This window comes from Ranitomeya variabilis, chromosome 2 (genome assembly GCF_051348905.1).
Source record: "Ranitomeya variabilis isolate aRanVar5 chromosome 2, aRanVar5.hap1, whole genome shotgun sequence".
Lineage (NCBI taxonomy): Eukaryota > Metazoa > Chordata > Amphibia > Anura > Dendrobatidae > Ranitomeya > Ranitomeya variabilis.
This window is the reverse complement of record NC_135233.1, coordinates 383,090,829-383,116,625: the sequence shown is the minus strand read 5'-3', so window position 1 is coordinate 383,116,625 and position 25,797 is coordinate 383,090,829. Positions and strand designations below refer to the sequence as shown.

Sequence of the window (25,797 nt, the reverse complement as noted above, 5' to 3'; positions counted from 1 at the left end):
TTGTGCTGTAATTCTTTGCACAGCAGATGAATGGAGCACAGCAAGGAAAAAGAAGTGAAAGGAATGCACAAACGCAGCGACCCTTCATTCTCAGGATTAATCGGGGTCTCAAAGCATGGACAACTGCAGATGCTAAAATGATGGGCTTTTCTAGTGACATGACAGCACATTATAAGATGGGAGTTCACCTTTATAGGTTTATGCACGTTTTGTAAGTTACCAGCAAGTCATATCAGCAAGGGTCCGACCTTTGGGCCCTCCGCCATTTCTGAGAACAGAGCTTTGCAGAGCCGGGAGGCCCAAAGTCATTCTCAGTGGACTGCATTAAAAAATCTAACCAGGCATGGCAGTCCCATAGAAAATTAAGGTGGCAGATGTTGAGCTTTCCCTGTTAGACCGGGCTCTGCAGAGCCCCATCCTTGGGTACCAGAGCCCCATTCACAAGATCGAAGGGCTGTTAATAGCTGAACTTCCACATATCTGCAGATTTGTATGTTCTCCCCGTGTTTGCGTGGGTTTCCTCCGGGTACTCTGGTTTCCTCCCACATTGCAAAGACATACTGATAGGGAATTTAGATTGTGAGCCCCATTGGGGACAGCAGTTATAATGTGTGCAAAAGTGTAAAGCGCTGCGGAATATGTTAGCGCTATATAAAAATAAAGATTAGTATAAAGATTATCACCTATCCTAACTCTAAAAGTGGGAATAACCCTTTGGCCTCATTAAAATAAAAACACTTCTACTCATCCCCGGTGCTGGCACCATTCCAGTGGTGTTGGCACTTGCGTTCTCGGGACTCATGTGAGGTTGTGCCATGAGTTCTGCCCTCAATCAGCGCTGGCACCACTATTCCCACCCTCGGCCGTATTGATCATCATCAGGAAGCCAACGCTGCGGCTGCTGTCTGACTTCCTTTTGATCTTCGATATGTGCAAAGGTGGGAACATTGGCGCCAGCGCCTATTGGGCTCAGGTGGCATAACAACCTGACTTGAGAACAATGGGAATAACCCTTTGGCCCCATTAAAATAAGAACAGTTATACTCATCTCCGGTGCCGGCGCTCTTCCAGCGGTGTCGGCATTTGCGTTCCCAGTGCTCAAGTGGGGTTGTTACGTCATCTGAGCCCAATCAGCGCTGAAGCCAATGTTTCCACCTTCGCACATATCGAACATCAAAAGGAAGTCAGACAAGAGCTGCAGAGCTGGCTTCTTGTTGATGTTCAATATGTCCAAAGGTGGGGATAGTGACGCCAGCGCTGACTGGGGGCAGGGCTCGTGTCACAACCTCACATGAGTCCCGAGAACGCAAGTGCCAACACCGCTGGAATGGCGCCAGCACCGGAGATGAGTAGAAGTGCTTTTATTTTAATGGGGCCAAACATGAGGAATGCTAAGAGGTTCTTCTAGTAGGGGACAAACACTTTAATCACTCTTATTATTACTTCTAATAAATATACACATAATACACGTTGCCCAATTATGACACTAGCTTTGTATGTTCGCATTACAAGGCTCTGACCCTTATATCGTCCTGGGATTTACAAGCCCTTTACCATTTCTGACTTTATAGGCTCATTCAACTGAATGTCTCCATGGCGGATATTCTGCCGGCTCCGTACTTCACTACATGGTCAATAAGCAGATTATCTCCATGTAATACTATATCAGATATACATAATCTAATACATCATCCTAGATTAGGGACTATTAGTACATTGGATTCCTAAGTCACCACATTTCCATGTTAAATACATAAAGACAAATAACGAAGGGTTGTTAGTACCTTGTTCGTCAGGATGCTTCCCCTCCACGGGGACGCTGACCGTGCGCCTCAAGAATTTGGTTCTGGTAGGATCGCTTCTCCTCTCTCGTATTAACAGCGGGTGAACCTAAAATAAAGGAAATATAATATAGAAGATATAAATTGCTAAACATAACTCTGGAGCCAATAATCCCAAGTGATTGTAGAAAAATACTATGATATTAGACAGCATTAAAGCTATAAAAAAAAAAAAAAAAAGAAAAACTGCAGGGATTAAAGAGAAACTGCCAGCATACCTAAAATACTGTGTTATGCCTAATGAAGCCCTGAGGAGGAAAAGCATGACACTAAGCAACTACTCGATATGTACAAGGATAACACTACTATAATACTGCTACTTCGTATGTACGAGAATATAACTACTATAATACTGCCCCTATGTACAAGAATATGACTACTATAATACTGCCCCTATGTACAAGAATATAACTACTATAATACTGCCTCTATGTACAAGAATATAACCACTATAATACTGCCCCTATGTACAAGAATATAACTACTATAATACTGCCCCTATGTACAAGAATATAACTACTATAATACTGCCCCTATGTACAAGAATATAACTACTATAATACTGCTACTATGTACAAGAATATAACTACTATAATACTGCTCCTATTTACAAGAATATAACTACTATAAAACTGCTCCTATGTACAAGAATATAACTACTATAATACTGCCCCCTATGTACAAGAATATAACTACTATAATACTGCCCCTATGTACAAGTATATAACTACTATAATACTGCCCCCTATGTACAAGAATATATTTACTATAATACTGCCCCCTATGTACGAGAATATAACTACTATAATACTGCTTCCTATGTACAAGAATATAACTACTATAATACTACTCCTATGTACAAGAATATAACTACTATAAAACTGCTCCTATGTACAAGAATATAACTACTATAATACTGCCCCCTATGTACAAGAATATAACTACTATAATACTGCCCCTATGTACAAGTATATAACTACTATAATACTGCCCCCTATGTACAAGAATATATTTACTATAATACTGCCCCCTATGTACGAGAATATAACTACTATAATACTGCTTCCTATGTACAAGAATATAACTACTATAATACTACTCCTATGTACAAGAATATAACTACTATAATACTGCCCCTATGTACAAGTATATAACTACTATAATACTGCCCCCTATGTACAAGAATATATTTACTATAATACTGCCCCCTATGTACGAGAATATAACTACTATAATACTGCTTCCTATGTACAAGAATATAACTACTATAATACTGCCCTCTATATACAAGAATATAACTACTATAATACTGCTCCTATGTACAAGAATATAACTACTATAATACTGCTCCTATGTACAATAATATAACTACTATAATACTGCCCCTATGTACAATTATATAACTACTATAATACTGCCCCTATGTACAAGAATATAACTACTAATAGATGGTGGCCCGATTCTTACCGGCAAGATGATGCAGGGAGCGCGTCTGCTCCAGAGTAGAGTCTGGGGTTACTCTGGAGCAGACGCGCTCCCTGCATCATCTTGCCGGTATGATATGCTCTTTGGGTATTATGCACTGGTCCTAATATTACTTACCATCTTGTTATCTTTACCTGGGGACTCTGCTTTACTATACTTTATGGTTATCACCATGTAGCGCATAGAATTTTCTGTGTGCCCTTTATTCCCAGGACATCATACCTAGCTCTTTGCTGTGGGGTGCATTGTCTGTCTCCATGTTCACATACACTGTGTTTGTGGCCTTTTTAACCACTGCCACTTTTATATTCCTTGTAATGTTATTAATTTCCATATTCAATAAAGATTTTTCTTATTATATGGTGGACTTATTTGCATCAGTTTCTAGTAGATTTTGCTGTTTAGCATTTGGTGTGTCCTATACTATTCCATGGTCAGGCACCATTCACTCTCTATTTTGTATCATTAGGACATCATGAGCAGAGGGTGTGCACGTGGTTGCCTGCATTGTTTTCCATGCCTCGATATGTACAAGGATAACACTACTATAATACTGCTACTACGTACAAGAATATAACTACTATAATACTGCTCCTATGTACAAGAATATAACTACTATAATACTGCTCCTATGTACAAGAATATAACTACTATAATACTGCTCCTATGTACAAAAATACAGCTACTATAATACTGCCCCTATGTACAAGAATATAACTACTATAATACTGTCCCTATGTACAAGAATATAACTACTATAATACTGTCCCCTATGTGCAAGAATATAACTACTATAATACTGCTCCTATGTACAAGAATATAACTACTATAATACTGCCCCTATGTACAAGAATATAACTACTATAATACTGCTCCTATGTACAAGAATATAATTACTATAATACTGCTCCTATGTACAAGAAAATAACTTGTCATGATTCAACTGGCGAGTGACATGGGACCAGGGGGCACCTTTCCTGGCCCTAACACTAGAGGGCGCCCTAGCTCGCCCTGTACCCCGAGATATTTCAGTTTCAGATGGCACCCCCCACCCAGGGAAAAGGGGACGCTAGTGTGCACCACAGTACACCAACCCAACTGACAAGGTAACACAAACAAGGGTAAACTGAAAACTACACACACACAAAATATACACTCACATATAACAGAGGTATTCACTAGGGTGTGTAGGGAGGAGGAAGAAAGCAAAACAGGAAAGGATACGGAATTTCCAAGCGTACAAACCAGGCATCAGTCGCTAATAAATTCCTCCAGCACTCCTTCACAAAACCAACTACTCCCACTCCTATGTCTTGCAGCAATTGCTAACTCAGACAAGGACTTGGTAATCAATCCCAGATTTTATAGGGGAGAGGAATGGCCAACTAAGCACAGATGAATGCAGGAATTTCCAACATAGCCGAATAACCCCTGTTCTGCTGAAAGAAATAAACACGTTTATTACAATGGAGAAGTGCTTCTTCTCAGCGGCAGAGTAGGAGCCACCAGATGCTGCGGTCTTCTGGCTTCGCTCTGTTGCAGAAACACAGTGACAGTACCCCCTCTTCTACGAGGGACCTCTGCAACCTCAGGGCCAGGTTTATCTGGGTGTGCAACATGTAAGGCCCGAACTAGTCTGGCCGCATGGACGTCAGAAGCTGGTACCCACATCCTCTCGTCAGGACCGTACTCCTTTCAATGTACCATATATTGAAGCGACCGACACACAAGACGAGAGTATAAGACCTTTGCTATCTGGAACTCCAGATTACCATCAATAATGATAGGAGAAGGTGATCGAGGCGAAGGTACTGCAGATGCCACGTACTTCTTGAGAAGCGAACGGTGAAAAAAGTTAAGGATTCTAAAGGTAGGTGGCAGAGCAAGGCGGAATGCTACCAGATTTTCGACGGCTAAGATCTTATGAGGACTGATAAAACTGGGACCCAGTTTCCAAGACTGAACCTTCAGCTTAATGTTCCTTGAGGACACCCACACCAAGTCACCAACACACAGGTATGGACCCACCACTCGTCTCCGATCAGCCACACGCTTATATTTAGAACCCATATTTCTCAAATTATTAGTCACCCCCTGCCATATGGTAGAGATGGAAGATGAAAACCATTCTTCCTCCGGTAATCCGGAAGGACGGTTACCATTGAAAGAACTAAACTGCGGATGGAACCCATATACCCCGAAAAACAGGGACTTACCGGTTGATTGCTGACAACAATTATTTACTGCAAATTCAGCCAACTGTAAGTAGGTAACCTAGTCCTCCTGATTCTCAGACACGAAACATCTGAGATATGTCTCTAAATTCTGATTACCCGTTCAGTCTGCCCGTTAAACTGCGGGTGAAAAGCAGAAGAAAAAGACAAATGGATCCCCTGACATATGCAAAACGCCCTAGCAAAATTTGGAGATAAACTGCACCCCCTGATCAGAGACAATATCGGTAGGAATCCCATGCAGTCTAATTATTTCCCTGATGAAAATTTGCACCAGAAATTTGGCGTTAGGCAAAGCTGGTAAAGCAATAAAATGAGACATTTTACTAAACCTGTCCACCACCATCAGCATTACAGTGTTCCCTGCAGACACAGGTAGGTCCGCAATAAAATCGACTGACAAATTAATCCAAGGTCTGCAGGGAATCTCCAATGGAGAGCCCCTGACGGACAAGTATGCGAGGTCTTAGAAGGTGCATAGATATTGCAGGTGGCCACATACTCCCATACATACTTATGAGCACCTGGCCACCAAACCGCCGAGTAAGTAGATCTGCGATGGCCTTATTCCCAGGATGTCCAGCCAGCACCATATCATGATGTTCACTGAGAATCCTAAGACAGAGATTGACTGGAACGATCAGTTTACCAAGTAGACAGGTAGAAGGGGCGTCCCCCTGAGTATCAGCAACATCTCTTTCATGATTGGAGCATATAGACACCATCACTGCCCCTCTCTGCAGAATAGGTACCGGTTTGCACTTATCTCCTCCCCCAGGAAAGCAAAGGGATAAGGCATCTGCCTTAACGTTTTTGCTCTCCGGCCTAAAAGTAACAAAAAAGTTAAACCTGGTAAAGAATAATGCTCATCTTGCCTGTCGGGATGTAAGGCTTTTCACCATCTACAAGTATACCAGATTTTTATGATCTGTGATAACCATCACTGGGTGAACCGCTCCCTCCAAAAAATGACGCCACTCCTCAAAAGCCCATTTGATAGCTAAGAGTTCCCTGTTACAAATATCAAAATTTCTCTCTATGTCTGCCTGTTGAGGGCAGAGCAAAGTACTGCAGTGCGCAGGCGTCGGGAAAGGTCAGTGTGGCCCGGCGCCTGCGCACTGCAGTACTTTGCTCTGCCCTCAACAGGGAGATAAAGTACGCCTGCGCCGGAGCCACAGCGTGAATGCAAGAAGAGGACGTCATTGTAAGAAGATGGGAGGCCCCGGACTGGACCGCGACGCCCATCGTACCGGGACCGCCCCTGGGTGAGTATAATCTAACCTCTTTTTCTCATCTTTCAGGTTACATCGGGGGCTTATCTACAGCATTACAGAATGCTGTAGATAAGCCCCTGATGCCGGTGGGCTTAGCTCACCTTCAATTTTGGGGGTGACAGGTTCCCTTTAAATAGAGGTCAAGAAGGACACGTGTTCACAAAATGACCCTTTTTACCACAACAGAAACACACTCCCCCTTACGCCGGACTACAGACAATTTGCCAGCATGAGACGCCGCACCCACCTGCATGGGTTCCACAGTAGGCTCAGCACTGACTCCCCTCAACCCCAGACTTCCCGCCTTCAGAGGTGACTCCCTATGTCTCTGGCGAAGACGGCGATCAACTCGTGTGGCTGAAACTGATGTATGACAGAACACACTGACTTCATCTGCGTCATTATACCCAATGGACCCATCAGTGCATAGTTTTGCAGGGGTTCGGATGTTAGATCCGTCAATGCCACTGAATGTAGGATGAAACGCTATGTGGTCAAAGCCTTGGTAGTACCTGGGACACACGTGGAACTAGGATCAGAAGTTTGCACAGCAAACGCCAAGATGATGCCAAAGACACAATTTACTTCACAGTAACAGCACTAAGAATATAAGACTTCTTACAGATGTACCAAACATTATGACCGGACATTATTGCCATTAGTTATGCCGTAATATGCAGAATTTGATGCTAGAAACGCGTGAGTTCTCACAATTCTCAAACTCCTATGGTGGCCTCTGGCACAGTAGGTAATAAGGGGCTCTCCTATGCCCCCGTGTGCCTTCTCCTCAGCCTTTATACCTGTCCCTTCCCCTCCACGCTCTCACTGTCGACCTCCACATGCCTCCTGCTCTTCAATGACTGTCCCTAGGTGCCCTGCCGCCAGAGTCACACCAGCTTAGGAATGGTTAATGCCGATGGCTTTGTTCTCTGCATCCGATTGGAGGAACAGATCAGGACTTTCGGATGACGGGTTAATTACAATAATTATCCTGTACAAGTAAAAGCAGCGGCTGTGAATATAGACCCTACTGCTGTATTCTAATTCTCCCTCTTTTCTATTCTGCTCCTTCATCCGCTCTGTGTCTGCTCTGTACCCACTGCTCGACCCCACTCTCCCCCTCGTGTACCCTGATGGGGGGGTCCCCGATCACTTTCCATACGGTTATGTCCTCCTTGCATTATCCCCTAGTTATATAACATAGCAGCAGCCCAGAGGTGCTCATCCATCCCCATCACCCCTGCTCATCATTTTGCATGCAGTTCCCTCTTTTCCCCCCATCTGTGCCCCCCATCACTTCCCTTCCCTGTCTCTATTTCTCTCCCACTCTCTCCCTCTAATGCTCAGAGTTCCTTGCAGTAACAATGACAGGACAGGATCTGGGAGAGCAGCTTGTAATCCTCCCACATACCCCGTCCATCAGCTGCCTCATTCAGCTTCTGTGCGGGGAGTAGGAGAGAGGCTCCCACCACACTATCACCTCGGCTCCCCTCAGACTGACTGACCACTACCTTTGCCCCCCTTGTCCTGTCATGCAAGGAACACATCAGACAGTCAGACAAAACCACGTCAAGGTGCAGAGATTCCCCAGACTTTAAGGGTGGCATAGAATGGTCTAATAATGCAAGCTGCAGAGGTGGCCCAGAAGCCTGAGGGCCCTCTGACAACAAAACTGCATTGTTCCTTGGGGAAGGTGTGAAGATATATGATGGTAACGGCACAATGATGTAATTACAGCACATGGAAATCAATGGATCTGGATTGTCAGCACTGGCACCCGTCTGACAGATCAGTCTGGTTGCACTAGAATAACTGACATCCCATAGCTTGACCATGTGCCGCTCTGGGTCTCTGAGGATACTGTCCTCCACAGCCTGTAAAGCCGATGGCAACACCGCCGCGGATCCTCATGGCTGCGACACAGACCTGTCTCCTACTTTCTCCTATCCCAAATAACAAAGGCCCCCAAGTGATCTTTATTCATGTCACAGCACCCACTTGGTTGAAAACCAAGATATTGCGCAATTGATGGGAAGGTTGACAACTACCTCATATATAGCAGGAATAGGAAGTCTAGGAATAGCTAAACAGAAAAAAAATGATTATTTGGTGACAATGGTTCCTGAATGGTGGGAAATACAAGTCCGCCAGCGGCCAGTCAGTTCTTACAGTTCATGTTTTGAAAGCAGAAAAGATGGGTCAAATTATCATGACTAGTGATGAGCGAATATACTCGTTGCTCGGGTTTTCCAGAGCACGCTCAGGTGGTCTCCGAGTATTTATGACTGCTCGGAGATTTAGTTTCCATCGCTGCAGCTGAATGATTTACAGCTAGTAGCCAGGCTGAGTACATGTGGGGGTTGCCTGGTTGCTAGGGAATCCCCACATGTAATCAAGCTGTCTAGTAGCTGCAAATCATCTAGCTGCGGCGATGAAAACTAAATCTCCGAGCAGTCATAAATACTCACTAATCATGACTACACAACTCTGTCAGGGCATCTCCAAAACAGCAGGCCTGGGGTGTTCACGGTATTCAGTAGGCCTTGTGGAGTGTTCTCGACGTACAGCAAGTCTTGTGTGACACTCATGGTATATGACAGATCTTGTGTGATGTTCCCAGTAAACAACAGGTCTTGCGGGGAGTTCCTGGTATATGGCACGTCTTGTGGGATGCTCTCAGTATACAACAGGTGTTGTGGGGTGTTACCGGGATACAGCAGGAGTTGTGGGGTATTCCTGGTATACAGCAGGAGTTGTGGGGTGTTCCCGGTATACAGCAGGTCTTGTAGGTTGTTCCAGGTATATGGCAGTTCTTGTGGGGTGTTCCCAGTATATAGCATGACTTGTGGGGGGTTCTCCATATACGGCAGGTATTGTGGTGTGTTTCCAGTATATGGCAGGTCTTGTGGGGTGCTCTCGGTATATGGCAGGTCTTGTGGGGCAGTTCCCGGTACATGACAGATTTTGAAGGTCTGGATTTTTCTTGTAGTTCTATTTTTTTTTCGATATATACAGTAGCAGGTCTTGTGGGGTGTTTCTACTATACAGCAGGTCTAGTGGAATGTTCACGGTATACGGCAGGTATTGTCCGGAGTTACCGGTATACGTCAGGTCTTATGGGGTGTTATCAGTATACAGTAGGTCTTGTGAGGTTTTCTCGATATACAGCAGGTATCGTGTGCAGTTCCCAGTATACATCAGGTCTTATACGGGGTTCACAGTATATAGCAGGTCTTGTAGTGTGTTCCTAGTATATGGCAGGCCTTGTTTTGTGTTCCTAGTATACCGCAGGTATTGTGCAGTGTTCCCATTATACGTCAGGTCTTATGGGGTGTTACCAGTACACAGCAGATCTTGTAAGGTGTTCTTAGTATACGGAAGGTATTGTGTGGAGTTCCTGGTGTACGGCAGGTCTTGCTCAGAGTTCTCGGTATACAGCAGTACTTGTGTGGTGTTCTCAGTATATGTCAGGTCTTGTTCGGAGTTCCCGGTATACAGCAGGTCTTGTGAGGTGTTTCCGGTATACAGCGGGTCTTGTGAGATGTTTTCGGTATATGGCAGGTCTTGTTCTGAGTTCCCAGTATACAGCAGGTCTTGTGGGATGTTTTCGGTATATGGCAGGTCTTGTAGGTTGTTCCTAGTATACACCAGGTCTTGTGGAGTGTTACCAGTATATGTTAGGTTTAGTGAGATAATCCCAGTATGCAGAACGTATTGTTGGAAGTTCACGGTATACAGCAGGTGTAGTGGCATGTTCCCAGTATAAGGTAGATTTTATGGGGCATACCCGGTATACTGCAGGGTCTTGTGAGGTGCTCCCGATATGCAGCAGGGTCTTGCGGGATGTTCCTGTTATAATACAGGTCTTATGAGGTGTTCCCAGTATATGGCAGATTGTGTGGAATGTTCCCAGTATAAGGTGAATTTTGTAGTGTGTTCCCGATATACTGCAGGTCCATACCTCCCAACCGTCCCGGATCCAGCGGGACTGTCCTGATTTTGACAGTTAGCCCCGCGATCCCGGGCGGGACATTAGTTGCCCGCAGTGGTTGGGAGGTGTGCTGCAATATCAGGCGGTCAGCCTCATCCCTGCACCCGCAAAGTAGCCTGAGCACAGCACGCCACATATTGGCTGCTCCGTGCGCACAGGACTGTGATGAGGTCACAGGGGGGAGGAGTCAGGGGTCACATGATCGGGACCTCCGTGGATTGCAGGACTCAGCTGTGCTGGTTGACAACTTGCCATGGTGCTGCTGGATGAGGTAAGTAATAAGCTGCCTTGTGTGGGGTCAGGAGGTGTTTACAGTGTGGATGTAGCAGAGCCATGTGTGTACGAGGTCAGGTGTATGGAGCGGAACCGTGTGTGTATGAGGTGTATGGAGAGGAGCTGAATGTATACGAGGTGTATGGAGCGGAGCTGAATGTGTAAAGGTGTACGGAGCGGAGCCGTGTGTGTGCGAGGTGTACGGAGCGGAGCCGTGTGTGTACGAGGTGTACAGAGCGGAGCCACATGTGAACGAGGTGTATGGAGCAGAGCGCGTGTGTGTATGAGGTGTACGGAGCGGAGCCGTGTGTGTACGAGGTGTACGGAGCGGAGCCGTGTGTGTATGAGGTGTATGGAGCGGAGCCGTGTGTGTATGAGGTGTATGGAGCGAAGCCGTGTGTGTATGAGGTGTATGGAGTGGAGCCGTGTGTATGGAGCAGAGCTGAATGTGTATGAGGTGTATGGAGCGGAGCTGAATGTGTATGAGGTGTATGGAGCGGAGCTGAATGTGTACGAGTTGTAGGGAGCGAAGCCGTGTGTGTATGAGGTGTATGGAGCGAAGCCATGTGTGTATGAGGTGTACGGAGCGGAGCCGTGTGTGTATGAGGTGTATGGAGCGGAGCCGTGTGTGCAAAGTGTACGGAGCGCAGCCGCGTGTGTAGGAGTAGCTATGTGTGGCTATTATACGGTACGAAGTATCATGTGCGGCCAATATACAGTATGGAGCATCATGTGTGGCCATTATACAGTATGGAGCATCATGTGTGGCCATTATACAGTATGGAGCATCATGTGCGGTCATTATACAGTATGGAGCATTATGTGTGGCCATTATACAGTATGGAGCATCATGTGTGGCCATTATACAGTATGGAGCATCATGTGTGGCCATTGTACAGTATGGAGCATCATGTGTGGCCATTATACAGTATGGAGCATCATATGTGGCCATTATAAAGTATGGAGCATCATGTGTGGCCATTATACAGTATGGAGCATCATGTGCGGTCATTATACAGTATGGAGCATCATGTGCGGTCATTATACAGTATGGAGCATTATGTGTGGCCATTAAGCAGTATTGAGCATCATGTGTGGCAATTATACAGTATGGAGCATCATGTGTGGCCATTATACAGTATGGAGCATCGTGTGTGGCCATTATACAGTATGGAGCATCATGTGTGGCCATTATACAGTATGGGGCATCATGTGCGGTCATTATACAGTATGGAGCATTATGTGTGGCCAATATACAGTATGGAGCATCATGTGTGGCCATTATACAGTATGGAGCATCATGTGTGGCCATTATAAAGTATGGAGCATCATGTGTGGCCATTATACAGTATGGAGCATCATGTGCGGTCATTATACAGTATGGAGCATTATGTGTGGCTATTAAACAGTATTGAGCATCATGTGTGGCTATTATTAAGTATGGAGCATCATGTGTGGCCATTATATAGTATGGAGCATCATGTGTGGCCATTATACAGTATGGAGCATCATGTGTAGCCATTATACAGTATGGAGCATCATGTGTGGCCATTATACAGTATGGAGCATCATGTGCGGTCATTATACAGTATGGAGCATTATGTGTGGCCAATATACAGTATGGAGCATCATGTGTGGCCATTATACAGTATGGAGCATCATGTGTGGCCATTATAAAGTATGGAGCATCATGTGTGGCCATTATACAGTATGGAGCATCATGTGCGGTCATTATACAGTATGGAGCATTATGTGTGGCCATTAAACAGTATTGAGCATCATGTGTGGCTATTATACAGTATGGAGCATCATGTGTGGCCATTATACAGTATGGAGCATGTGTGGCCATTATACAGTATGGTGCATCATGTGTGGCCATTATACAGTACGGAGCATCATACAGTATGGAGCATTATGTGTGGCCATTAAACAGTATTGAGCATTGTGTGTGGCCATTATACAGTATGGAGCATCATGTGTGGCCATTATACAGTATGGAGCATCATGTGTGGCCATTATACAGTATGGAGCATCATGTGCGGTCATTATACAGTATGGAGCATCATGTGTGGCCATTATACAGGACGGAGCATCATGTGTGGCCATTATGCAGTATGGAGCATCATGTGTTGCCATTTTACAGTATGGAGCATTATGTGTGGCCATTATACAGTATTGAGCACTGCGTGGCCATATTTTTTTGTTTATAATTATTCTTTATGAAACAGTGTGATCAGCAGTGCTAAATGGGTGTGGTTGGGACGTGGATATGGGTGTGACTAGTTGTGAATGGGTGCGGTCAGAGGCATGGCCTAAAATTTGCTGCAGCGCGCAGCAAACTTTGTCCCTCTTTCCCATCTTCAAAAGTTGGGAGGTATGCGGGTCTTGTGGGGTTTTCCCAGTATACAGCATATCTTGTGGGGGTTCCCAGTATAAGGTAGGTCTTGTGGGGTTTCCCAGTATATGGTAGCTCTTGTGGGGTGTTCCCTGTATACACTGGATCTTGTTTGCTGTTCTCAGTATACAGCAGGTTTTGTGGGGTGTTTTTAGTATACGGAAGGTCTTGTAGAATGTTTATGTATACAGCAGGTCTTGTAGGGTGTTTGTGGTATACAGAAGGTCTTGTGGAGTGTTCCCAGTATAAGGCAGATCTTGTGGACTATTCCCTGTATACGCTGGATCTTGTTTGTTGTTCTCAAGATACGGCAGGTCTTGTAGGATATCTATGTATACAGAAGGTCTTGTAGGGTGTCCCCAGTGTATAGCAGATCTTGTGGGGTGTTCACAGTATACAGCAGGGTCTTGTGGATTGTTCCCAGTATATGGCCAATCTTATGAGGTGTTCCTGATATACACTAGATCTTGTTTGTTGTTCTCAGTACAGGGCAGGTTTTGTGGGGTGTTACCAGTATATGACAGGTCTTGTGGGGCATTGTCAGCTAAGGAAAGAACTTGTTCAGTGTTCCTTGATTATGGCAGGTCTTGTGTACAGGTATAGCAGCAGGTATTTTGGTGTTTCCCAGGATATATAATGGTTTGTATTTACCAACTTTGGTGCTGCTAGAGGTGGGCTCAGGACAGAATCAGTCTGCTCCACCCTCTGGCAGCTGATAGTCTAGTCTCTGCTTACTTCCCCAGCAGGAGACTTCTCAGCTATACTGCCATATACTGCAGAGACTCTGCTCCTCCATTACAAGCAGGTCAAAAGACTATTTCTATTGACTCTTCTGCAGCAAATAGAGATCTGGCTGTGGGGACAGTGGCTGAGCATGCGTGTCCAGTGATCATGCACATTACAGATACACCAAATATAAAGAGTGTACATTGGCCCTCCATCGGGTTGGTTTACATCTGTGACGATACAGCATTTAATCTTAATTATCCAGATGTCTATTTTCAGTAAGCTAGGAGGTATAGACTGTTATTTATATGTTGACTTTTGAATTTATCTGTTTCTTTCTTTGGTTGGTCAAAAATCTGAAATGTTGTCTCTTCTTGTCGGTTAAATTGATATTTGTAAATTGATGAATGGTTGTTATTTACCTGTTATATCAGCTCCTACAGTTTATTGTCTGCTATCTTTGTAAGACATTGATGCAGAGTCATTGAAAAATGGATATTTGCTTAATATGTTGCGTGCTAGGTGGGTCCTCTGGCTTGTTGACTTGCAAAACAGAGGAGCTTAAGGCTATGTGCACACTTTGCGTGTGACCTCTGCGGGTTCTCCCGCAGCGGATTTGATAAATCTGCAGGGCAAAACCGCTGCGGTTATCTCTGCAGATTTATCGCTGTTTGTTCCGCGGTTTCCGCTGCGGGTTTCCGCCTATACTATTGATGCTGCATATGCAGCAATATGCAGCATCAATAGTAATGTTAAAAATAATAAAAATTGGTTATACTCACCCTCCGATGTCCCGATCTCCTCGGCGCTGCACTCGGCGGTCTGGTTCCAAAGATGCTGTGCTGAGAAGGACCTTCGTGACGTCACGGTCATGTGACCGCTGCGTCATCACGGTCATGTGACCGTGACGTCACCGCAGGTCCTGTTCGCACAGCAACTAAGACCGGACGGCCGCGTGCAGCGCTGAGAGGTGAGTATAGCATCATTTTTTATTTTAATTCTTTTTTTTTACACTATTTATGCTTCCCAGGGCCTGGAGGAGAGTCTCCTCTCCTCCACCCCGGGTAGCACCCGCACATTATCCGCTTACTTCCCGCAACGTGGGCACAGCCCCATGCGGGAAGTAAGCGGATCAATGCTTTCCTATGGGTGCAGAATCGCAGCGATTCTGCACAAAGAAGTGACATGCTGCGGGTTGTAAACCGCTGCGTTTCTGCGCGGTTTTTCCCGCAGCATGTGCACTGCGGTTTGCGGTTTCCATAGGGTTTACATGTTAATGTAAACGCAATGGAAACTGCTGCGGACCCGCAGCATCAAAATCGCCGCGGATCCGCGGTAAAAACCGCAAAGTGTGAACATGGCCTAAAGCTATACAAATTGATTAAATAGTCAAACAATGTGAGTTAATCTCATCACATCTTCCACTTGACCTCAGGATGCTAACTTGAAGGACAACAATTGTGAGCTATATAAAGAGGATATGCCTCTGTAACAATATATCCAAGCTATCCAAGACATCCAAGAGATCCAGAGATCAAAAGAACCAGAGACTTTTTCGAAAACCACAGCTAGGAATACTGTAGAGGATAGATGCCAGATCATGGCTCCATCACAAGTGACACAAATTAGCCCCGGCCAAAAGAATATAGATCTGCTCCATTTACCAACACTGAAGCCATGGATACGTTTGGGGAGGTCAAGATGTGGACCCACCGGTCACCTGAGCCCCATGGATACATTTGGGAAAGTCAGGATTGGGACCCACTGGTCACCTGGCTCCATGGAGATGTTCTGTGAAGCCAGGTTGTGACCCTCTGGTCACCTGGTCTTGTACCTCAATAGACAGTCAGCTTCCTAACCTTGTCATTACCTCCTCTATGTGCGTGTCACAGATGGGGGTAGTTGGCCCTGGAAGCTCTGAAGTCACAGCTGCTCTTATCCTGACAAGTCATTGGAAGGGTGAGACTCTGTAATTTAGCACCATCTTGGGTATTTTGCTATGTCTGTTCGATGTGTTATTTGCCTGTTTTGTGGTTCAAAAAAGTATTTCCACACTGTTTTACTATCACCCTGTGTTGTCTGAGTAGTATTATGCCTACATTAAAAGGAGAGGGGGCGTTCGGTGGGATGAGCTCTGGTCAATGCGGTTTCGGCAAGCGAACTAGAGCACCCCCGTGTATCCACAACATCATTTTACCTTTTTTTGTGGTGTGGAATAGCGAAGTAGACCACACTATTCTATACAAGCATACAGAGAAAAAAAACATGCGCAGTATACTTTTTTTTTGCAGCGAGAGCCTATTGCAGAGGGATCCCATTTTATTCCTATTAAGCTGAAAATGTAACACTCATCACAAATTGGAGGCATACATCAAATCCTCCTGATGATTACCTCCAGCATAGGGCTCTTAAATTCACACAAGAGTGTAAACCAGCCGTAGACATAAAGATACTGGAAGTGTTCTGATGTTTGCAGTGGTTGAGCATTAACCCCAAAACAGTTGCACATGCTTAGTTCTTAATAACCCAGACAATTTTTTTTCTCTATATGGCATTTGGCATTCATAACTTTATTAGGGGGTACAAATAACGCATTGTATGTGTACTTTTTCATTTTTTTTGTAGAGAGGATACAGGAAAAATGTATTTTGCTTTTAATACTTTGTTCATGCTGTTCTCAGTTCACACTAAATAACCTCATACATTTGTGTGCACACCACAAACATTTTATACTGAATCAACATGTTCTAAAAGATTTTCCGTCTCTCTTCATATCAGTGTTGTGATTACTTAGCATATTGAAACCCATCGGCACTGCATGTAACACCATCTTTTCCATCAAATAGGACAGAATCTGTGATGGAGACTCCAAACCTAGGAAGGCACAGGACACTTATTCCACAGTACTGTAAAAGTGATGCTGTAAAAATAAGGTTCCAGAGTAAGGTGTATGTTTTTCTTAGGCTAAGTTTAAATCTTATTTTTCTACATGTCGAACGACCATGTTTGGCGCATTCCCTGTTGTAAAACATCTAGTATTTATTGCCCTATACACCTAGGGAAAGCCAAAAGAGGGAACTTTTGGGCTGGTACATGGCAAAAATGCAATTTTTTATTTCACTGTATAGGAAAGAGTATGCATTACACTTTCCCAGACAGGAAGATGCAAATAAGCAACAATTAAATAAAAGGGATAGTTGTTTTTCTACGTGAGAACATATGGGCAATGGGATATGTTGCAGTCTTCCACTGAAGGTGTTGCGAGAGCCCCCTGATGTATGCCTACCGTGTAATTGCCTAAAGGTGCACATATACCTTAGACAGCTGTCAGGCGACAGCGCTCTCTTCCAATTAGCCCATACACAAGATTGTCCAACAGCTCTCGCTTCTGAGTCCCTCGTACATATGGCAGTTTGGCTAAGTGAATGTTAAATTTTGTAAACGCCGCTGAGAGATTCCTGTGAGCAGCTTCTATCATGTGTGAGGCAGTGACCGGGGTCATATGCGAGGGTCGCTATGTGTCCCCCAGGATGTGCAAAGAAGAATATTGAGGCCGTGAGAGTGCATTGCAGTCACAAGCATAGCTGTGATTGCAATGCAAAATAAAAGTGAGTATTGGTCTTGGGCAAGCTATTTGTCCAAAACTGATTTAGTAAAACCTGCCATGGGCTTTTATTTTTTAAACAGACTACAGGAAGGTGGTGGTGTGGTCCGTTTCCTCCCCGGCCTGGGTTTTCCACAGGTTCTTTGGTAAAAACCCCTGCAGCAGAGGGTTGGGTGTGTCAGTTTGGTTTTTGCAAGCGTGCAGAGCTGAAGGCTCTGCCATACCCTCAGCCTGTGTGAAGCAACACAGAGCCAAAGCGGAGCCAAAAGGCCTGGCACCCTCAGCATACACGGCGGTGCAGTCGCCCACAGCAATCGGTCCCTGACTATCTTGTTTCCCAGCTGCGATCTGGAGGATAACCTTTTGTTTTCTACTTTGTGAGTACCCTGAACATTAAAGAGACTTTTGTTTTGGAACTTTCCTGTGGTCACTGCCTGTCTATCACACTGCACAAACCCTGCTGCACTACACATGGAAGAACAAAAGGATTAGGGATTTGCCAGACCCTTATCTACATCATCTGTGGGAGAAGTGTTGGGAGGCCCCATACATATTAGATGGTGGTCCAATCCTTATAAAACTGGTGTCTTTGGATAGACTTATTGTTTATAGAGGCCCTGAGTGTTTTGCTGCAACATCAGAGACATTAAAGATAGTGACCAGTTTGCACTTGTGTAGATTCACCCCATTAGCAGATACTAAAAAGACATTTATTCTGTGGAATGCTCACCTCCTCCTCATCGAGCATAAGAAGCTGATTTCCAGAGATGACACAGTATCGTGGGTTCCAAGCTGGGCGGTCATATGGAGAGGTAACGTAGGGCATCCGATGCATGGGAGGTCCTCGAGCATCTAAGGGACAAACAGAAAAAAAAATGTTTTATTTTAATTTATTATCCAAAATTTGCAGGAACATTTACATGACACTATCTTATGTTTCTGGCAACATTTATTACCATGCACTTCATTCTACACCTCAGTTAAAGGTTTGGATGGATGGATTGCAAATTTATATACAACCCAAAAAGAAGGCATCATTAAAAGTAGTCAGAGAGGAAATGTAAAAATGGACTCTCTTAAAGTAAATCTGCCAGCAGGTTTTCACCCCCTCCCCCCCAAACTATTTTTCTGTGCATGTAGCTCTTTCATAGACAAGTCCAGCAATATCTTTACATGGCCGCTCTGTCCTTCATTACTGAGAAATCAGTGTTTGAATTGAGATGCAAATGATCCTGAAGGATTATAGTAGATCTGAAGACTCTGCCACTCCAGCTCTATTCCCCCACCAGTACCGCCTCCTCCTGCCTGACTGATGACAGAGGCTTCAGATCTGAATAGAAGTTTAGACGACATGTATTAGATACATTTCAATAAAAGTCAAGTTCTAATCACAATATCCATTAAATTTGATCTATTTACCCTTTGGGTAATTTGTTGATACGAAATTTCATGCCTAAAGGATTCTTGTAGACACCCAGCTGTTTATTAACTCATGGTCTGAATGAACTCTCTTGACTACATAGCTTACTGTTTAGGTTACTCATGGTGCAGATGGACTCTCGTGACTTGATAGGTCAATGGTAAGGTTACTTATGCTGTAAATGGACGCTCTAGACTTTAGACTTCACTATTTAGGTTACTCATGTGCAGATGGACTCTCCTGACTTGATAGGTCAATGGTAAGATTACTTATGCTGTAAATGGACGCTCTAGACTTTAGACTTCACTATTTAGGCTACTCTTGTTTCAGATATACTCTCTTGACTATTGAGGTCACTATTTAGGCTACTCATGTTTCGGATATACTCTCTTGACTATTACTACTACTAGGTTACTATTTAGGTTACTTATGGTGCAGATGGCCTCTCTTGAGTACAGACATTACTCTTTAAGCTACTTATAATATAGATGAACCCTCCTGATTATAGAGGTCACTATTTAGGTTACTTATTAAGTGGATGGTTTAACAGTTTAACTGTAAAATCCTCTCCCTATGTAAGAATTATCCCCGTTTTCTCAAGCATTAGTGAAATTCCTATTTCCTGAGGCCTCTTCATGTAAGATTCACATGAGTCGCACTCTCAGAAATCTAGCTCTTTCTTTGCCAGTCTATCTACATCATGGTCACACCTTCATAATTAAAAACAAGTAATGTATGACCGGTTTATTTGTCTTGCCTGCGTTATAATCACATTCATCTTGCAGTCTTAAGATTTATGCATTAGATATCACTTTTGCCTTTATAAACTCTCATTACATACTGTTTTAATCCCTCTCATAATTTAATTTTGTAATTTTTTTTCTAGCGATGCTGTCGTATCCATCAGATTTTACACAGCACATCAAATTGTTGCACTCAAGTTTTATGCAACTTCCGATACTGTTATATACCCAGTGTGTCTAATTTTCCTGCTTTCACAAGGTCTTAAAAGTACCTGCAGAAAAGGTTTCGCCCATAAAAGTATATATATTGTTAGATATGGAATCACTCATTGATCACTGGAGGTATGTAATCAATCACCCCTAACAATCTCCAGACTGAAGGAGCGGCAATGCTAGTAAAGCACTTCTGCTACTCACAGTATTTACCTGCCCAGAAATGATATCAGCCACCCATTATGAAGGACTACACACACCCATTATGAAGGCCCTACATACATCCATTATGAAGGACTACACACACCCATTATGAAGGCCCTACATACATCAATTATGAAGGGCCTACACACATCCATTATGAAGGATGTACACACGCCCATTGTGAAGGACGTACACACACCCATTATGAAGGCCCTACATACAGTACATCCATTATGAAGGACCTACACACATCCATTATGAAGGACCTACACACATCCATTGTGAAGGATGTACACATGACCCATTGTTTTAGGACATACACAGACCCATTATGAAGGACCTACACACATCCATTATGAAGGACATACACACAATCATTGTGAAGGATGTACACACTCCCATTGTGAAGGACCTACACACACCCATTATGAAGGACCTACACACACCCATTATGAAGGACCTACACACATCCATTATGAAGGACCTACACACATCCATTACGAAGGACATACACATGCGGCGCCCCAGTGTCCTGGTCGTCGCAGTGATATCATTATCCTTTCAGGGGAGAAGTGATGTCATGTCTGAAGGCAATGAAAGACAACCACATTCAGGTATCACACACATGCAACATGTTCACACTCCAGACCAGAAGGGGGAGCTCTAAGCCTGTTTAGGGTGAACTCCCCTATTTAACATCCTGATCTGGAGGGAAAAGGGGTTCAGGGTTCAGTTCCTGTCAGGCAGGGAGAAAGAGAGAACCTCTGCTGGCATGAAGTGCTGCAACTCTTGGGAAAAGACACTAAAAGGTGAACATACTGCAGAGAGTGTGCAGGAAAGCAGAGCACAGGAGAGGAATACCAGAGGGAGATCAGCCAGGAACAAGCTGCTCCTTTGAGGCGCAGAAGCCGGTAGCCAGAAACACCGAGGGAGTAACTGTCTCCAAGCCTTGCTCCAGAGACCGGCAGGACAGTCAATTCCAAGTTGGCTGCCCGACCTTAATACCTAAGAAGACACAGTGGCAACATGCGGGGGCCGGGGCGTCTCTAGGGTCCCTATAAAAAGCCTCAGGCCATCAGTCATACAGGTTTGTCCTATCCATACCATCTGGGGGACAGAGAGGAAGAAATAACATCTAGAACATCTACAAGAGTTGTGAGGACCTTACCGGGAAGCTCAGCAGGGAGGTACTACAACACACAGGCGCTAGTAGGAAGGCTACTGATTTCCACCTGGATAAGGGGACTCTGGATTTGACTTCAGACCGGACGGACTCTGCCTGCCCTGTCATCTGGCGCTCCGGGCTGAGGATACCATCTGAAGTCTTCAGTAAACAAGGTAAAAGACTGCAAACCTGTCTCCTCGTTCTTTACTGCACCTTGCCCATATATAAACTCTTTTACTGGACACCCCTGAGGGCCACGGACTGGGTCAGCCACCGTGACATCCCCCGAACCGTAGGTCCCGGTGCCGAGTACCCCATTGCCCTACTCTGGGGGCGATCCACACATATCCATTACGAAAGACATACACACCCCTATTATGAAGAACCTATACACACCCATTATGAAGGACCTACACACATCCATTATGAAGTACCTACACACCCCCATTATGAAAGACATTCAAACACCCATTATGAACAACCTACACACAGCCATTATGAAAGACCTACACACACCCATTAGGAAGGACCTGCACACCCCCATTATGAAAGACCTTCAAACACCCATTATGAATGACCAAAACACACCCATTATGAAGGACCTATACACACCCATTATGAAGGAACTAAACACATCCATTATGAAGGACCTACACACACCCATAACCCATAATTAAGGACCTTCACACACCCATTATGAAGGACCCTCACACCTCAATTATGAAGGACCCTCGCACCTCCATTATGAAGGACCTGAACACGCCCATTATGAAGGACCTACACACACCCATTTACAGTTTTGCAATTCCTTGAACAGTGGGTGGATAAGGATGCCCTGTGCCGGAAATGAGCCGGAGGGACTAGGGTCTCTTTTGTTCTTGTAATATGACGGGCGAAAAAAGGTCGGATCCCCACCGATTATAATGTTATATCACACCGTAAAACTATGCCTTAACTATAAGATATGGGAAGACAACTTTACCTATGCTCTGTCATTGGGATTGTTTCCACTAGTTCATATCCTGCAAAGGTGCAAGCCTCATCATCAAATGATAGAGGGCATCATTGTCAATATCATCTAGTGATATCTGGAGGGTTAATAAAAGGACTTATGATGTCATTAGGTGGTGGTGTATTTGGTCTTAAGGTCACCAGCTCTTGGTCAAAGGTTTATTCCATAGCTATTACTCCCATCCTACCCATATACATGCATGCATGCATGCTGGCTTTGCCAAGAATGTATTAGTTTTCAACAGGGAAAGAGGGATAGGACTGGCAGCTCTGGGAACAGCGGATTATTGAGAAAAGTAGATCAGCAACATCTGCTAAAAGAACATCAGAAAAACAAATATTACAAATTACATGGTTGTCCGACTCCGGTCTGACAAAAATCAGTGGGTTCAGCCGATGTTAGATGAATATTGATAGCTGCTAGAGACAGGTGAACCCAAACAGTAAAGTTCGGGGTCCATACCCCGAACATGGACTTCTCCAGGAAGCCCAAATAGGCAATCTGAACATCTGGTGTTTCCCGTGCTGTCATGCAGAAACACCAGTGGCTTTGATCGGCGGTTATATCATTAAAACGTTTACCTCTGGTCACAGAGGCATCATCTGATGGAATTACTACTACCATCAGTCTACGCCTGCTGTCGCTGATAACAGCGAGAGCAGGCGTCGGTTGATAAGAGGATTCATCAGTCGCCGCCTGTGCTATAAGTAAATAATTTTCTCACGGCGAACTGCAGTGAAATCACAGAGCTCAGCACTGCACCGTGAGACTTTTTCTAATGGTGCTAACGGTGGTCTCATTGAGGTCACTGCAGTTCATTGGCTTGGCTTGCACTGAAGTGAGCTGGGAATGCAGCCTCAGTAACCTGCGGTAACCTTAAGTCACCATTAGTCACTGATGCTGCACTCACAGCAGCTCTTTCTCCCATGGTTTCCTGCCTGGACAGTCGCATCTTGGCACCATCCAGGCTGAAAACCATTTATTGCATGGATTACGGTGTGGTACAGTACTTCGGACAGGTGAAGTATATGTTTTTTGTTTCTTTTTGTATTTATCTACAGGGGACCAGGGCTTCAATGGAATGAACGTTAGGTACGGTAAGTATTATTGTTATTGTAGTTTATTATTTTCTGGTTTTTTTTACAGAAGACAAGGGCTTCAATGGAATGGGCGTAAGGGGAGCAGAACTGCGTAGGTTATTTTTAAATTATTTTATTTCAAATAAAGGACTTTATTGTTGCTGTGTGTTAATTTACAATATGACTATAAGATTAGTAATGGAGAGATGTCTTTCAGATGCCTCTCCATTACTAACCCATGGCACCTGACAATACAAAGGAAGAGCCATTAAAAGCTCCAGAATTAGCGCATCTAATAGATGCGCCTTTTCTGGGGGCGGCAGCTATTTTAAGGCTGGGGGGGCAATACCCATAACCCCTTACCAGCCTGGTGTGGGGACCCCTCTATTCTTGATAACCAGCCATACTAAAGCTGACAGCTGAGGGTTGCAGCCTGCAGCTGTCCGTTTTGCTTGGCTGGTTATCAAAAATACAGAGCAAACCACGTAATTTTTTTAAATGATTTATTAATAGCGCAGATGCTGGCTGATGAAAACTCCCATCAGTCGCACCTGCTCTCGCTGCTATCAGCGACAGCAGGTGTAGGCTAATGGGAATTGTAGTCGAATTAGCCGACGCCTGTGACCGGAAGTAAACTTTTTACGCCAGTCACAGCTGCGGATCACGCTGTCATCTGACAGCGTGGGAGCCGCAGCACTCTGACCAGTGGTATTGATCTTTCCGACAATCAGAGGAAGCGTTTTCTGAACTGTCATGCAGATGACAGCGTGGCAAACAATGAATGGTCGGGCCCCCCATTCATGTGAATGTGGTCCGTGTTCGGATTTGAGTACTGTTGAGGTACCTGAACTTTCTTTAACTGTTTGGTCAAACCCGAACATCAAGGGGTTCACCCATCACTTATAACTATCTTTACTATGCTTGCAGAAAGCCTACATACGGAAAAATCGTGTTTTGTGTTCTGAAATAAAGCTGGGAACACTTCACTCTGGAAGCACCTTAGGCCGGTTTAACACATCCGACATTCACAGTCGGAGTATGTACCTCGTTGTTTGGACTGGCCGCAGGTCTCTTGACTCAAGCTCTATGGCTTCATATACGTCTATGAGGCTGCTGAGTTTGGTCAGAACATCCAAAGCTGGTTTGCTATGTGAAACTGGCCATTCTTGGACTATTTTGTACCATTGCTCTTCCCTTCACATATTTAAGCCCTGAATTCACATATAGCTGTATATCTGCTTTTGTCATTAAAATACCCCCAAACCTATGAAATCAAAGCTTTATCCTGTTCCAACAATGGCAATAAAAACGCAATCAGCGACAATTAGGCTTCTATAATCAGTAATGATCTTTACTGGGAACTGACAAGCTTCCATTGTACGAAAGCAGCAGAAAACCCAAGAATGATCTGAAATTACCCTGCACCCACCATACTTTACATAACAGGACCATCCAGGCTTCATCTCACCCATTATTGTGCCGAGACAAACCTGCACCATAATTACCACCAAATCTTCATCCTGGCCATCCAGTGGTCATCCAGCTCGAAGACTAAATGAAAATATTCTATATCTCCCCTTTCTACACAAAATCTACATATAATGTTCTACCACAATTATTGTCTAATCATAGATTAACTTCAGTGACCACCTAAAGCCCAACTTTTGCCTTTATGTCCTTGCAGATCATTGAATATTCCAAAGGAAATTGTAGGCCTGAAGCCACGTTCACACATTCAGTGTTTAGTCAGTATTTGTAGCCAAAACCACGAGTGGGTGATAAATGCAGAAGTGGTGACGTGTTTCTATTATACTATTCCTTTGGTTGTCCCACTCCTGATTTTGGACTACAAATACTGACCAAATACTGAATGTTTGAACGTGGCCTCAACCACAGATACTGGGAAACAATAATCTATGCCCAGGAAAGGAAAATAAGCCGAATGTATTTCAGCATCTTGGTTAACTGGACACCAAAATCTGCAATCTACAGTGGTGTAAAAAAGGGCAAAAAAAAATCACAAATTTTGCCCACAATTTTGGTACTTGGCCATCATTAATGTCTCCCATGGACACCAATCCGCATAACATCTTCCATATGGTCCTTACATACCAACATTAAAAACTTGCTAACTTTTA

At 44.3% G+C, this 25,797-nt stretch overlaps 1 protein-coding gene across 30 annotated transcripts in view; it reads right to left on the bottom strand.

Annotated features, from left to right (window-relative positions):
• Window positions 1-25,797, bottom strand: part of SYNGAP1 (synaptic Ras GTPase activating protein 1) — a 291,027-nt gene that overhangs the window by 192,853 nt on the left and 72,377 nt on the right. For all 30 annotated transcript variants that reach the window (XR_013221407.1, XR_013221406.1, XM_077286257.1 and 27 more), the window contains 2 exons: window positions 18,554-18,675; window positions 1,785-1,890 (listed from right to left, as the gene is read on the bottom strand). Coding sequence is in view for 28 of the 30 variants with exons in the window: in XM_077286257.1 (XP_077142372.1) it covers window positions 1,785-1,890; window positions 18,554-18,675 (228 nt within the window). In the remaining 2 variants the exon portion in view is untranslated. The remainder of the gene's footprint in view (window positions 1-1,784; window positions 1,891-18,553; window positions 18,676-25,797) is intronic.